Genomic DNA, 14,792 nt, shown 5'->3' on the forward strand with positions numbered 1-14,792 from the left:
CAAGAAGATACAACATTTATAAATGTAAATACACCCAATACAGGAGAACCAAGATATATAAAGCAAAAGCATTTTTTGGGGGACAATTAGAAATTCAAATATGAGAACCAGAGATTAGATATAATAGAATTACTATTAATTTTTAAGGTGTGAAAATGGTATCATAATTAGGTAAGAGAATGTCTCTCTTCTTAGGAGCTGCATGTGAAGGACTTAAAGGTGAGATGTCATGAACTCTGCAACTACTTTTCATGGTTAAGAAAAAATTTTATTTATACAGCATATGTATAAGTTAAAAAATGGCAGAATGTTAATAATTACTGAATCTAGATACAAGATACATGAGTGTTCATTACAGTATTCATTCAAATTTTCTATATACTTAAAATGTTTCATAATAAAAAACTGGAACAGAATAAAATTAAAAGGGGCCTAAATGCAATGAAGTGCCCAGAACAGGTTCCTGAAACAAAACAAAACAAAATACGTTAGTAGAAAAACTGGTGAAATATGAATAAACTCTGTAGTACATTTAATATTATTGCACTAATGCTAATTTCCTAGTAACTGTGCCTTCGTTATGCAAGATTCAGGAAGGAGAAGTTGGATAAAAAAACGCCCTGTACTATCACTGCATATTTTCTATAAATGTAAAATTATTCCAAAATAAAACCTTTTTTTTTTAAGGGGGCAACCAGTGTATAAAACCTCTAAATTTTCACTGGTTTTTAATATGCATGTAATTGAACAACTTCAAGATCCAACGTTTACCACTATGACCTTCTGCAAATATCTAGTTTGGCACAAAAAGACCCCAAACGTGAGAAAAGCTTCCATGGGACCACATATGGGACAGAAGGGATGCCACGTTTGTACCCTCTGCCTGGGCATCAGGGCTGCAGGCCAGACAGGGGGCTTGGTCCTTGGAGGAGAGTGAGGCTACTGTCTGGGTGCAGCTACCTTGTTCTGGCTCAGAGAAGCTTTCCTTAGTTCAGCAAAGACACAGGTTGAACTGTCTGCTTGTGCAGCACCGACTGCAAAAGAACTGCAAAGACGAGGAACACAGCAGTGTCAATTTATGTCCCTTCCCTGGTCTGCAGAGCCCCCAGCCACCCACCTTTGCGAGCTAAATCAGATTAACCAAGTCGCCACATCACAGACATCTGTGCAGTTTTTGGAGTGTCTATCAGATTTTCATTCATATTATCTCATTTAATCGTGGTAACAGCTCCCATTTTACAAAGGAGGAACAGAGGACACCTAGCCCCTCTCTACCTTCGCTGAGTCATAAACACTTTTCACCGGAAGCTCTCTCTTTAACAGGAGATGCTGGTGCTTCACCTGACTCACACGAACCGCATTCACTCCTTCCCTCTGAACTTCTACCAGCCTTATACTGTGATGAATCAGAACAGGTAAGGGATGTGAAAACACTTTTAGCCTTTTGTCAAAGGGGAGTGTGGGTGGAAGAATGTGGTTGAAATCCAAGTAAAAATCTACGACTTTTTTAAAAGCAACGTCAACTTGATAACACGTCTGTGCTGCTGGGACTGCGTGGTGGCTACAGCACAGAGCACGGAGTCACACGGCTGGTGCGCAGCCTCGGCTCCACCAGGTGCCGCTGTGTGACCTTGGGCGGGTTAATCGCCCTCTGAGCCTTAGGTGACTCATGCGGCAAATGGAGATAATCCCAGTACGTAGCCCACAGGGTTGTCTGAGGACTAAATGGAATTATCTCAATGCCTGGCATACAGTGAGAACGCAATACATGGTAACTATTACTGGTATGCCTTGTACAGACATGGTTCTGATTTACACCTTTGTTTTTTAAAAGAGCTTTCTCCAACTATTAGTGCTTGAATTTGGGGCTGAGAGGGCCCCTGGAAACCATGGAAGGCCATTTTAGGGGTAAGGAAAGTTCTCCAAATTTTTAAAAAATTGTGGTCCATAAGAGGAGGATCTTCAGAATTAGATAATTATCTGGGTCTCCGGGAGGGTGGGAGCCACTGAGCTCCGTCTGTTCTATCTCTTGCCACTATTTTGTAAATGTATATTATTTATACCACAACCACAGCAATATCTACCTCGCAGACTAAAAACCAGAGGGTTGAAACTTTTAAATGATAATAAATATCATGAAAAATGTCTCTTGCATGGAAAATGAAGAGGGACAAAGGCCCACTTTCCTAATAGCTGGGGCTTCAGCCCCAAATCTCAAAACAGAATTAAGAGGAACTCTGGGCGGTACCTTCATCTAGGCTTAGTAAGTCTGAATGACTAGAAATGAAGCAGCCAAACACCTGTTTGGCTGCCTTCTGTTCCAAGCCAGAGCACAGCCTCAGCTCTTCCCACCGCCTTGGCAGACCAGCCAAAGGTCTGCGCTCACACCCTGGTGGGTGTGGGGACAGCCTGGAAGCCTCCAGCCTCATCTCCCCGAGCCATGCAGGAGGGAAGGCAGCATCAGAGAAAATGAGAGCTGGCCAAGGAAGGAAGATAGAGAGAAAAGCCTCTATTCCCGTGCAGGCTCTGAGCCAGGGCTGGGTATCGGTTAGCACTTTAAATATGGTAGATCAGATCCCTGTCCTCCAGCCAGGCAGGGAAGGGGCTGTTCCTCCTTGAGCCCCGCAGAAATGAGGCATATACCTCCAACGACATCAAAGACCCACGACTAAATGACATTCAGTCTCATGAAAAGATACTCCCTTTGCTAACCTTTTGCACTCCTTCTGACTCGTCAAGGAGAGTTTCTGCATTGTTGGTGTCCCACTGACACCTCCTTGACCCTTAGTAACTCCCTTTCTTTACCAGGGACGGAGTAAGCCTCAACCTTAGACACTGAGGCAGGTAATAGTATCAAGTAGGAATTTAGTAACATTGTTTTGTGTTCTTTTTATTATGGTTGCCTTCTATTTTGGAGCAAATAACAATGATGTCCATTCATGATAGAGATGCAACATCCCTTTTTAAGTACATTTGTAGCTTTAAAGAAAAGAAAGGGAAGGGAGGGAGAAAAAGACTAAGAAATAATAGATTTCTACATGAGAAAAATATAGCACACTTTCCTACCTACTGTGACATTTTCTTGACACCTCCAACGGCCCATAACTGTGCTGACCACTACCAGCCACCAGCCACATACCACATACAACCCTTATTTAATTACTACATGACTAGAGTCATTTAAATAATTAAAAAGTAAATAAAATTTTAAAAATTCAATTCATCAGTCGTACTAGCCACATTTCAAGGGCTCAATAGCCACGTGTAGCTGACGGCTCACCTCACTAGACAACGCAGCTACGGAACATTTCTCCCACCACAGAAAGTTCTTTTGGTCAGTACAAGCCTAGAATGCCACTCAAAGCTCACCTGGCTACTCACCTGGTGGTGGTACTAAAAGGCCTGGCTTCTCCCCAAGTAATGGACGTTTGGTAGGCTTGGGAGGGAGGCATCCCAAAGGTGCAGGCCTCTTGGAGGGGACTGCCAGAAGTGGGGGAGGGGGAAACAGACCTTTGGGGTTGACCAATCCTGCAGAGAACAAAACCAAAACATAAATGGGAAGATGCATGATGAACCCATTCCAGCTGTTTGCCCCAAAGGGACATTTCCTAATCTTTAGAAAGGGGCTGAGCAGGGAGCACCTGCCACGCACACCAAGCCCAACCTCAGCTCCTCAAAGCTCTGCCAAGTCCTCTCTGGGCCCAGACTGTGATTCAGTGATTATCCAGGGCTCAGCAAACTAGAGTCTGGGGGCTAAATCCAGCCTACTGTTGGTTTTGGTATGACCTGCAAGCCAGAATGGTTTTCTCATTTTCAAATGGTTACATTATAAATGGTTATATCAGTACATACATAATATCCTTAATTTTGCTTCTTGGCCTGAAAAGTCTAAAATGAAATATTTACCATCTGGCTCTTTAAAAAGAAGTTTGAAAACCCTGGGCCTAAGCTCATGCCCGTCCTGACATCCTGGTCCTCCACCTTCACCTTCTCACAAGTGGGTTTTGTTCCAAACATTCTGTTTTGACACAAAAGACCCAGAATTGCCAAAGTAATACTGAAGAAAAAGAGAAAAAAATGCAATACATTTTCTCAAACATCCAAAGCACTTAGGTTCCCAGACAGGTCATAAAGGCAGACCCACAACATATCTGAAGCACTCTGTTCTTCAGAATCTAACATCCATCCACCCAGGACATGGGTCCCCAGTGGTGCAACACATGGTCCAGTGCCCTGTCACCTTGCTCTTGGTGACAGTCTGCCAGGCACAATCCTCACCCTGCTGAACAGGACATTTTCTCCCAGTTCTTGCCAAGGTCCTGAAGCAAGAACCTAGCCCTTTTGGAAGGTCTAGAAGAGTTTTGTTTTTAAACTAATGGCAAGGATGGGAAACCATTCAAGGCAAAAAGATTTCTTCCTGAGCCCTCCTCCCTTTTATTCACTCACTTCTCATGGGAAGCGACCAGGTAGTAAGAACAGGCCTGTGGCTGAGGCACAGGGGAGTGCTGGGACAACAGGAGAAGGAAGGGAAGAAACAAAGACATGGCAAACAAAGTGCAGGCTGTGATGGGGACAGAGAAGATGCTGAACTGATACACCCTCGCTCACCCTGAAAGTCAACAGGTCAAAAAGGGAGGGGGTGCGGAAATGCTCGTCCCTAGGGCTGTGGAGCTTCAGTGCACTGACACTGCCAACAAAAGATGTGTGTACTACAGCTAGAAAGCAAGCGGGCACATTCCCTCAATTATGATCCACAATAATAGTCAAGGTGGAAATATTGTGCTCACAGGAAAAATTTTTGGTTCAAATAACCCTTGTTCACATAGGAGGCCAAAGCAATAGATGACTCTTATGAACAAATGCATCTCCAGGTCTAAATTTTATTTAAGGTCCAAGTGAAAAGCCACCTTCCTAAGAAGACCTCACTGACAACTTCCTCTTTAACATGGAAGATTGAAAACATGCTCTCATCTGGTTCCTCCTCCGCTCCCGCTGCCAACACACAAGGAGGACAGGGGAGGAGACAGAGTGTATGAACAAATGTTTGGGAAGGTGAGGAACAGAAGGGATGGTGACTAAATGGAGGAAACTACATCCTAGGTGCCTGAACTCTTTACCCTCAAGAGCAGGGGAAAGCTCCAACACTGGACGAACCAGGAACCACACCGGGCTGACCACTGGGCTTGAGTGGGAGTCTGTGCCCACCCAGCTCTCCTCCCAGAGGTAAGAGATGGATGTCTGATGAACCTGCGTGAGCAGCAGGATCCAGTGTGGCCCAAAGTTAGTCAGCTCGGGATTTCCTGTCATACAAGCCAATCAAGTCCCCTTGTTGTAAGCTAACTTGAGTTGATTTTCATGTCACTGGCAATGGGAGAAGTCCACAGCACTAAAACTTCATCTTAGGCAGATGTTGGATACTATTTAGCACCAACTGCTCAGAAAAGAAACCTCAAAAACACTACTTCAAAGTACCGAGGACATTTTTCACAGAACTAGAACAAATAATCCTAAAATTTATATGGGATCACAAAATACCCAGAATTGCCAAAGCAACACTGAAGAAAAAGAACAAAGCTAGAGGTATAATCCTCTCAGACTTCAGACAATACTACAAAGCCATGGTAATTAAAACAGTGTGGTACTGGCACAGAAACAGACATATGGATCAATGGAACAGAGTAAAGAGCCAGAAATAAACCCACATACCTACAGGCAATTAATCTTAAACAAAGGAAGCAAGAATAGACAATGGAGAAAAGACAGTCTCTTTGGCAAGTGGTGTTGGGAAAAAAGGACAGCTGCATTTAAATCAATGAAGTTACAACACTCCCTCACACCATACACAAAAATAAACTCAAAATGGCTTAAAGCCTTAAACATAAGACAAGACACCACAAACCTCCTAGAAGAGAACATAGGCAAAACATTCTCTGACATAAATCACAGCAATGTTCTCCTGGGTCAGTCTACCCAGGCAATAGAAATAAAAGCAAAAATAAACAATGGGACCTAATTAAACTTATAGGCTTTTGCACAGCAAAGGAAACCATAAACAAGACAAAAAGACTAGGAATGGGAGAAAAATACTTGCAAATGATGTGACTGACAAGGGCTTAATTTCCAGAATATACAAACAGCTCATACAACTCAGTAACAAAAAAACAGACAACCCAATCCAAAAATGGGCAGAAGACCTAAACAAACATTTCTCCAATGAAGACATATAGATGTCCAATTAAAAAATGTTCAACATTGCTAATTATCAGAGAAATGTAAATCAGAACTACAGTGAGGTATTACCTCACACCAGTCAGAATGGCCATCACTAAAAAGTCCACAAATGACAAAAGCTGGAGAGGATGTGGAGAAAAGGGAACTCTCCTACACTGTTGATGGGAATGCAGTTTGATGCAGCCATTATGGAAAACAGTATGGAGATCCATTAAAAAACTAAAAATAGACTTACCATATGATCTAACACTTCCACTCCTGGACATATAACTGCAGGAAACTAATTTCAAAAGATACATGCACCCCAATGTTCACAGCAGCACTATTTACAATAGCCAAGACATAGAAGCAACTTAAATGTCCATTGACAGATGACTGTATAAAGAAGTTGTGGAATACACACACACAATGGAATACTACTCAGTCATAAAAAAGAATGAAATAATGTCATTTGCAGCAATATGAATGGACCTAGAGATGATCATATTAAGTGAAGTAAATCAGGAAGAGAAAGATAAATACCATATGATATCACTTATATGTGGAATCTGAAAAAATGACACAAATGAACTTATTTACAAAACAGAAACACTCACAGACATAGAAAACAAACATGGTTACCAGGGAAAAAGGAGGTGGGGGAAGGATAAATTGGGAGTTCGGGATTCGCAGGTACCAACTACTATATAGAAACAGATAAACAACAATGTCCCACTGTATAGCACAGAGAACTGTATTCAATATGTTGTAGTAACATATAATGGAAAAAAATAAGACAAGGAATATATATAGATATATATATATGTCTGCATAACTGAATCACTATATTGTACCCCAGAAATTAATGCAACATTGTAAATTGACTATAACTTCAATTAAAAATAGAAAAAAATTTTAAAAACACTACTGAATTCAGAGTGCTCATTATGACAACTCGAAGTCACTCTAACTGAGGTCACAAACCTTGGTCAAAGAGCTTCTCTAAACCTCTCCCTGTATTAAAACTTAAGGCAATTCATTCAAGAGAAATAGCACCCATTGAACCTCAAAGCATCTCTCCTGTCTTCTGAAATTGGAATAGTCATTAAAAACATAGCAACAAACACTGTCGCTGCTCTAAACTATCCTGCATCCTCAGGAGAACTCTCATGGAAACAGAAGAGCGACCACTAGGTCGTATGCCGAGAGGGAAGCACTGACCAGGCAATGGAGGGAGACTGCTTGGCCTCTCACCTAACAAAGGGGACTTGACAAGAAGTGGGGGAGGAGGGCCTACGAAGGATCTCTTTCTGGGGGTTGGAAGAAGTGGAGGTGGCTTGCCCACGATGAGGGTAGTTCTGCCTTGAAATGAGGAATGATCACTGCTGGCCAAAGGATTTGGTGTCTCAAAGCCTGGAAAAGTGAAGAAAACAAATGGTCAGCAGAAATCTGCTGCAGAGGCTAGCAAGCTGCACAATTACTCAGGTAATTCCAGAAAGATTTTTGATTCTTCTGACTTAGAGGTTTCTATAATCGAAAAGCAAAAGGATGTTAGCTAGACTTACTGTGGTGAGCGCTACAGAACATAAACAGGTAATTGAAGCATTATGTTGTATACTCGAAACTAATATGTTAAATGTCAGTTTTATCTCAATAAAAACAAATTTAAAAAATAAATTAAATAAGCACTCAGAAGAAAAAAACAAAACTGCTATGCTTTAAAAAGCTTACGGATTCCATCCCCATCCTGAGAAAGTAAGTTCAATAAAAATACAAAAAATAAAATACAGTCCACATTTTATAAGAATAACAATTTCTTTAAAGCTTTAACATGGTCCTGTAATGTCATCTGCTTTTCCCTACAAGGGACAAGTGATTATTATTTTCTTCTCACCTACTCAACTCAAAACAAGCAATCTGAAAAGTCACTACTTTAAGGACTTGACTTGTAACTGGAGTGCTCTTTAAAACAGGTGAGAGTAGGAACTGCTTCTTTACATTTACCACATACTTCAAAGTACTCTTAAAATGTCTCAATTAATAACAATAACAAAAAAACAAACAGAATCAGAAAAATAAACTGAAAGGGAACTAGAACTGTTTCCTACATGTCCATCTATATAGAGAGGGCATCCTATTTATACGTTAAAAATCTGGTTCAAAAGAAAATTTAGCTTCAGAAGAAGCATTTCAGTCTCAAAAGGCTAAACATTAAAATAGTGTATTCCTGGAGGAGGAGGGTGTAGCTCAGTGGTAGTGTGTGCTTAGCATGCACAAGATCCTGGGTTCAATCCCCGGTACCTCCACTAAAAATAATTACTAAATAAACCTAATTATGTGCCCCCACAAAAAAATAAAAATAAATAAAATAGTGTATTCCCACCCAGAATATGTTCAAATCAGATACCTCTGTATTACAGAGGCACATTCTCTCAACTAAATGAAAAGCTGTTAGTTTTCTTTCATACATGGATTTTTCAGAAAAGGATTTTCTGGGATTTAAAATAGGGAAAGAAAAGGGATGGTGCCAAATACCTTCCAGTTGTCCTTTCCTGGTCTTCAGGTAGTCGATGAGTACATCCAGCTCATTCCTGTACAAATGCTTGCCCTCGTTTAACAGGAAAAGAAGATGCTGAATGCCCGAAGGGACAGAGTAGCTGGTGAGGCACTCCCGGGCCAGGAAGTCATCTACCAGATCTCCAGCCCTCAGAGAAGTTTCAGTGCGTTCCTGCTGCTCCCGCTTAGCAAAAACTCTCCTATGTTCTTTAGCCACCAGCACCAGGGCATCCTCCAGGGGCATATGCCGATGTACTAGGGACAAGAAAGAGCTTGCTTTACATCAAATGGGTGCTCTGTTTGCTTTTAAAATACGTTTACAAAAAGACAAGAGGAAAAGCAATCAGAAGATAACATGGTTAGTCTAAGAACATGTTTAAACTGTCTCAGCTTTCAGTACAGATGTGACTGTCTACTGACTCGAGAGACCGGGACCCTCAACAGCAGGTGCCGTGTCAGATTTCAAAATCAAACATCACATTCTGTTTCAAAATTATAACATGTGACAGCGTGGTCTACTGTTTCCATATACACCCTTATTTCACAATTGGATAGCTTCATGCTAAGCTGAGAGAGAGGGGGTTGGGGAGAGAGAGAGAGGAGAGATATGTAGCATGTATGTCAATGGGAATTCTTAGGGCTAAACAAATCTAGCCTAAAAAAAGAGACAGGATGCAACTTCAACCATCACTGACTACTGGAAGTTTTTAATTAAAAAAAAAAAACTGAAAATGAAGGTTTTCATTTGGGTCCAGTAATCAGGGTGTATGATTTGAGACGAGTGTGATTCACAGAAGAAACCAGGACCTGAGAACAGCAGCCTCTAGATGGGGAGGCGGGGTGAGAAAAGAGTGAAGCAGGGGCTGCTGTTTCTCGTTATGAACTTTTTAGTGTTTATCTTTTAACTCTGCATATGCAGTATTTTGGTAAAAGGCAGACAGATGGACAGACATGCGGTGCAGGGCTTCCTGGCTCTGTCATTGCAGCATGAGGTGTAACACACATCCTCTGTGTGCCTCTGCACTCTTTGGTTCAGGTGTATGGGGCCTTAAACTGTGTTAAAACCTTTCCAGGTCAGGTCAGGAGTGCTCTGGGCCCTCAATATTACACAGAAAATGAATTCTAGACACCTAGCATAGCTTTTACATAACTTGATGGCTGTAGTCAGTGCACAGTCTTCTGATCTCCCCTAGGTTTATTTACTGAGAATGAGACCTAATAAAAGTTTAATTTGAGACAGGAGGCCCCTACCCTGTCTTGCCATATATCACGTGCTTCTGAACAAATTTTGGACCCAAGGGACACCACAGAACTACAGTGGAGATTATGGTATTTGGCTAAATCTTAAACTGTGTTTATTAAGGTTACATTTAGGAAGAAGTATGAATAGATATTTGTCTTCAGGTGCTGAAGTTTCATTGTTTGACTATTTTACATATTTGTCTCAGCACAGAAGCAGCTCCACATGCTTTTGAATAATGGCTGCATGCAAGGTATGAAGCAAACTGTCGGCTACAAAGCATTGTGAAAGAGAGTCCAGCTAAGACTAGTCTTACTAAAACAGACGCAGCTTATAGGAGAAAACAAAGTGTTCTTTTTACTTATGATCTGAGTTCAATAATTAAATTCACAAATGAGAAATGAAACACTTACCTATTAATACTTTTCTGGACATGATGAAGAAGCTATCTTCTGAATTTGTAACATGTTAAAAGTAGATTACACTTTTCCTGAAGTAATGCTGGGTTTTTCTAAAGTATTTTAGTATTCAACAAATTATTCAACCTACTTATTTTAGTGATAATTTCCTAAATGATTGTGCATGAACATAACACTTAAGTAACCAGACATGATTCATCTTTTGCACAATCTGTTCAAATTATACAGTTCTCCATCCCCACCCCAGGAGACTGGGATTTGTAATTTTTGAAAGTATGCATTTTCTTTCACATTTTCAGAACTTATGTACCACATAAATGTGGTTTAGTCTTATTATTTCTTTAAAATAAATTGGACATTTTTCTATGCTTAGAGAAACTGCTATTTCATACTCTTTGAGTATTGAGCAAGGGCTGGCCAGATGGGTGTGGGTGGCTACAAAGAGGCAAAGCAAATGGACTGGTCAGAATAAAAGGTATTCTGGCATCCCCAAGATGATGGGGAGCAAGTGTTCTTCCCTATTGTTTTTTCAGACCCAATATGATGGCTGGAGTATTGAACATCAACCCTACGCTGACTTCTCTGCAAGCTCCAGAAGCTATAAGCAGCATATAAATCCAGCTACTAGTGCTCCACAAGGTCTCTGCCCAAAGGAAAGATCTCCTGACTCAGCAATGAACATCCTACACTGCTAAGAACACTAGAGCCGGGATGGACAGTCCAGGGTCTGTTGGAGAAGTGTGCCTGGCTGCTGCTTACCTGGACAGAACAAGGAAGCAAAGTTGGCCTGACATCTTGCAGAGGGCCTGGCACACAGGAGGAGCTCAATATATCTGGACTGAACAGAACAGTACCAAGAGCTTCTGCAAAGACGAGAGGACTGGAACACCCATGCTTGTCTGACTATGACTCCAGGTAAGCTGCTAAAGGCCCTACTCAAGGCAGCCCCCTCCTCCCTCGAAGTAGCAGCTCTGACCAGGAGGGAGAAGCTGAGGGTGGTCTAGGACATGTGCATCCGCCAAAGTCTGGGTATTTCAGGGAGAGGGGAAAGAGTTCATTTCCGTGAATTCTCGTTTTATGTTCGAGATCTCATAGAGAAGGCAGAGTTGGCAAGGAAGATGTAAGAGAATGAAGGGGATAACGAACTTGGAGTCTCATTATCACCAAAGGCAGAAAAAATGATGATGGGACCTGGTCAAACGTACTACATAAGAGACCTGAATTGGTTACATAATATTTTGGATGCGATATTTTGGATCCTTAAGTCAGAAGCAATGAAGACAATTTAAGTTTCAACTGTCTACAATATACCAAAGAGAACTCTGTGATAACATTTCAAGTCATCTTTTCTTAACTGGATCCAGTTTAGTTACTGACAAATGTGAACCTTCAGAATGTACTGGCATACAAAGGAAAAATATTACATTTTTAAAGCAGGATCTATTTTAGATGATGGTTCTAGATTGAGCTAAACTTACTTTTGATAGACTCATGAAGCATAATTACAGTGCAGGAAGAAAGTTTTACGTTGGACTGTTCGACAAGAATACAAAATGGGGACCCATCGTCTTTAACTTCCTGGAGTGCTCGAGTGAGGCTCGACTCAGAGGCGAGGTGAATCATTTCCACCACAAGGCCATGATCCTGCAACCGATGACCTATAGCTATTGCATATTCCCTGAAAAAAAAAAACCACACACACACAAACAAGAAAAAGGTGGGTTACTTTCCATCAAACAAACGGGGCAAAAAAAAATCTATGTCACCAAGCAGTTGTTCCGCAGATACTTTGATGCGCCCAAACTTAAGTAAGTGAGGTCCAAGACACTATATTTTTACTGTATTTAGATAAGTGAGGTGGGAGATGCCATATTTTTCCAAAAATCATGCATGAGCTACAACTTATTGTCATTCCTAGACACACCGAACACATTCAAAGGTGTGTTATCCATCTGATGGAATCAGTTAAGAGAACTGGAGGCAATTCTGACTAAAAGGAAGCTTACTTTTGTGAAAACATAGAGTCCTTTTATGGTTTATTATGTACATAACTTTATAAAGAAAGCAGAGTATGTCAAAGCTATGTTTCTGTGTGGCATGATACACTGGGTAAGCACCATGTATATGGCCAGCATTTTTCCAAATGGAATCATTCAAGTGTTATTTGATGAAGTCATTTCAATTTAAAGACTAACAAAGAAAAATTTTAATTGTTTTGAAGAACAAATGAGACTATTATCTTCAGAAAAATGAGACAGTGCTCATTTACAATTAGTTTCTGGGATATACCAATACTTGTTGAGGTTACTACCGCTGAGACAATTCCTTGCTAAAGAGTAAATGGATGATACTGGAGTTAACCATCTCAGTCAGCATCAACCATCCCATAACTTAACCTTTGATCAAAACCCAGAGTCATCTCATCACCTACTTCCTTAGCCTCGGTCCTCAAGTCCTGAAGAATCTGCCCTAGACCACTCCTTTGGGTTAATGCTTCCATTCCTGCCCAACACTTGCTTAGAAAGCTACAAAGCCCTCCTAACATAGCTTTTAGCCTTGATTTCTTTTCTCGCCCCAATCATTCTACATGTCAGTCTTAGTAATCCTGTTAAAAGCACTGCGTTCAAAACGGCCCTAGTAACTGTTCAGCATCCTAAATTTCTTACCCTAGTGTTCAAAGTCCTGGCAAGACATAGCTCAAACCTATCTTAATAGGTTTTGTAACCCACAGAGCTTCCAACATTCTGTTTCTCTCCCCAAATTTAATTTCTTGTGATCTTAGGACAATCAACTCCCCCCACAGTGTTTCCAGCTGTGCCTTCCTTGCCATTCAGTTGGCTAGACTCTTAGCATCCTCACCTCAAAGGCCCAGCTCAAATGATATTATTTCCTAAAGCCTCCTTGATTCATCTTGTTGGAACCCACAACGGTAATCCACTCTTCCTTGGATGCATACTCTGCTCAGAACAACTCTTGGCATATTCCATCTTCTAGTTGTTATTTATGCTCGTTTTATTTTATTAGACTGCACATGGTACAAACAGGAATTGTTAATTATCTTTATGTTTCTCACTGTGCCCAGCACAGAGCTTTACACATTAACAGTGCACAAAATTTATATTTTGTGAATGAAAAATTAATATGATGGCAGGAAAAATGCTTTTCTGGCAATTTAGGAGAGAATGGATGATTTCAGAAAATAAATTCCAAGAAGAAAACAAGAAAAATATGAGATGGTTCATATTTACAGAGTGACAGCCCATGAGTCAAAATTATCACAAAAATGACTCACACTAGATGATGTGACTTGAAAATTAATTACTGTTTTGGACTATAAAGGAATGAATTAGCCAACTAACTTATCACTACAAATCTTCCCGACACTGAAGTGACAAGAGAGCCGGCAGCGTGGCCTAGTTTACAGATTCCCTGGCAGACGCAGACCCGCAAGGCAGAGGTCCTAAAGGATAAAGGTCTGGCATTTAGCAGAACGCCAGGCAGAGGAGTGACCACCACTCCAGACGGAGCGGGGAGCAGAGCAACCTCCGGTACTCCTCTCCCACAGAACTCTGCACTCAAATTAATACCAGTCAGCCTGGCTCCAGAGATGGGAAGGTGGCAAGAATATCAGTATTAAGGTAAGTCGAATGGCAGCTGGAGTCACTCACAATTCTAAAAGAAGCGCAGGCTGCTACAAGTTGGGTGGGATTCTTGCTACAAGTTTTGAGAAAGCTAATGTAGTGAAAAACTCATGTCATTTCCCTGACTGATGCAGAGTATGGTGGCAAAGCTGCCAACTGTTGAGGGAAAACAAAGCTACTATGCATGCAGAGTCTTTACCGCCTCTGGGTTCAAAATCAGTTTAAATTACATGATCAAATTAATCCAGGGCACGCCTGGTTGTCTTTCAATTATTAAAGGGAAATTCTATAATTTTCTAATGTAAAAGGAACTGGCCTCTCCCACCCTCCCCGCGCTATGACTGACCTCATTTCTTCTAGTACGCTGTCTCCCAAGGTCCAACCCAAATAACCCTCCAAACGAGATGGAGCTATAATTTTGCTTTCACAAACTCAGACTAAAGATGCCATCTACAAATAAAGTAGATTTCTATAAAGGAGTTATCATAGAATAAAAATTTTGGGTCACTTTAAAATTGCAGATTTTCACATTAAAAAAGTGAGGAAACCAATGCTACCTTAATGCTGGGCTATGTTTTGTGTATGCCTGGCCTCCTGTTCAGGAATCACTAGTTCTCATCACGTCTGGGTCTTCAGTATCACTCACACAGGACCTAGCCTGGAGTAACTGTGGATGCCTGCAGCCGACCATTTGTCTATGTGCCAGGCTCCTTGCCAAGTACGATG

At 41.1% G+C, this 14,792-nt stretch overlaps 1 protein-coding gene across 2 annotated transcripts in view; it reads right to left on the reverse strand.

The window, feature by feature from the left end:
* Positions 1 to 286: 286 nt before the first annotated feature.
* The window catches only part of LOC116666074 (nuclear receptor coactivator 5-like), a 43,922-nt gene continuing 29,416 nt past the window's right edge, over positions 287 to 14,792 (reverse strand). For both annotated transcript variants that reach the window (XM_032488180.1, XM_032488181.1), the window contains 6 exons: positions 11,904 to 12,103; positions 8,746 to 9,021; positions 7,465 to 7,623; positions 3,382 to 3,528; positions 961 to 1,045; positions 287 to 463 (listed from right to left, as the gene is read on the reverse strand). In XM_032488180.1, coding sequence (XP_032344071.1) covers positions 987 to 1,045; positions 3,382 to 3,528; positions 7,465 to 7,623; positions 8,746 to 9,021; positions 11,904 to 12,103 — 841 coding nt within the window. In that variant the 3' untranslated portion in view covers positions 287 to 463; positions 961 to 986. The remainder of the gene's footprint in view (positions 464 to 960; positions 1,046 to 3,381; positions 3,529 to 7,464; positions 7,624 to 8,745; positions 9,022 to 11,903; positions 12,104 to 14,792) is intronic.

The sequence above is a fragment of the Camelus ferus genome, chromosome 9 (assembly GCF_009834535.1).
Source record: "Camelus ferus isolate YT-003-E chromosome 9, BCGSAC_Cfer_1.0, whole genome shotgun sequence".
In the NCBI taxonomy this organism is placed as follows: domain Eukaryota; kingdom Metazoa; phylum Chordata; class Mammalia; order Artiodactyla; family Camelidae; genus Camelus; species Camelus ferus.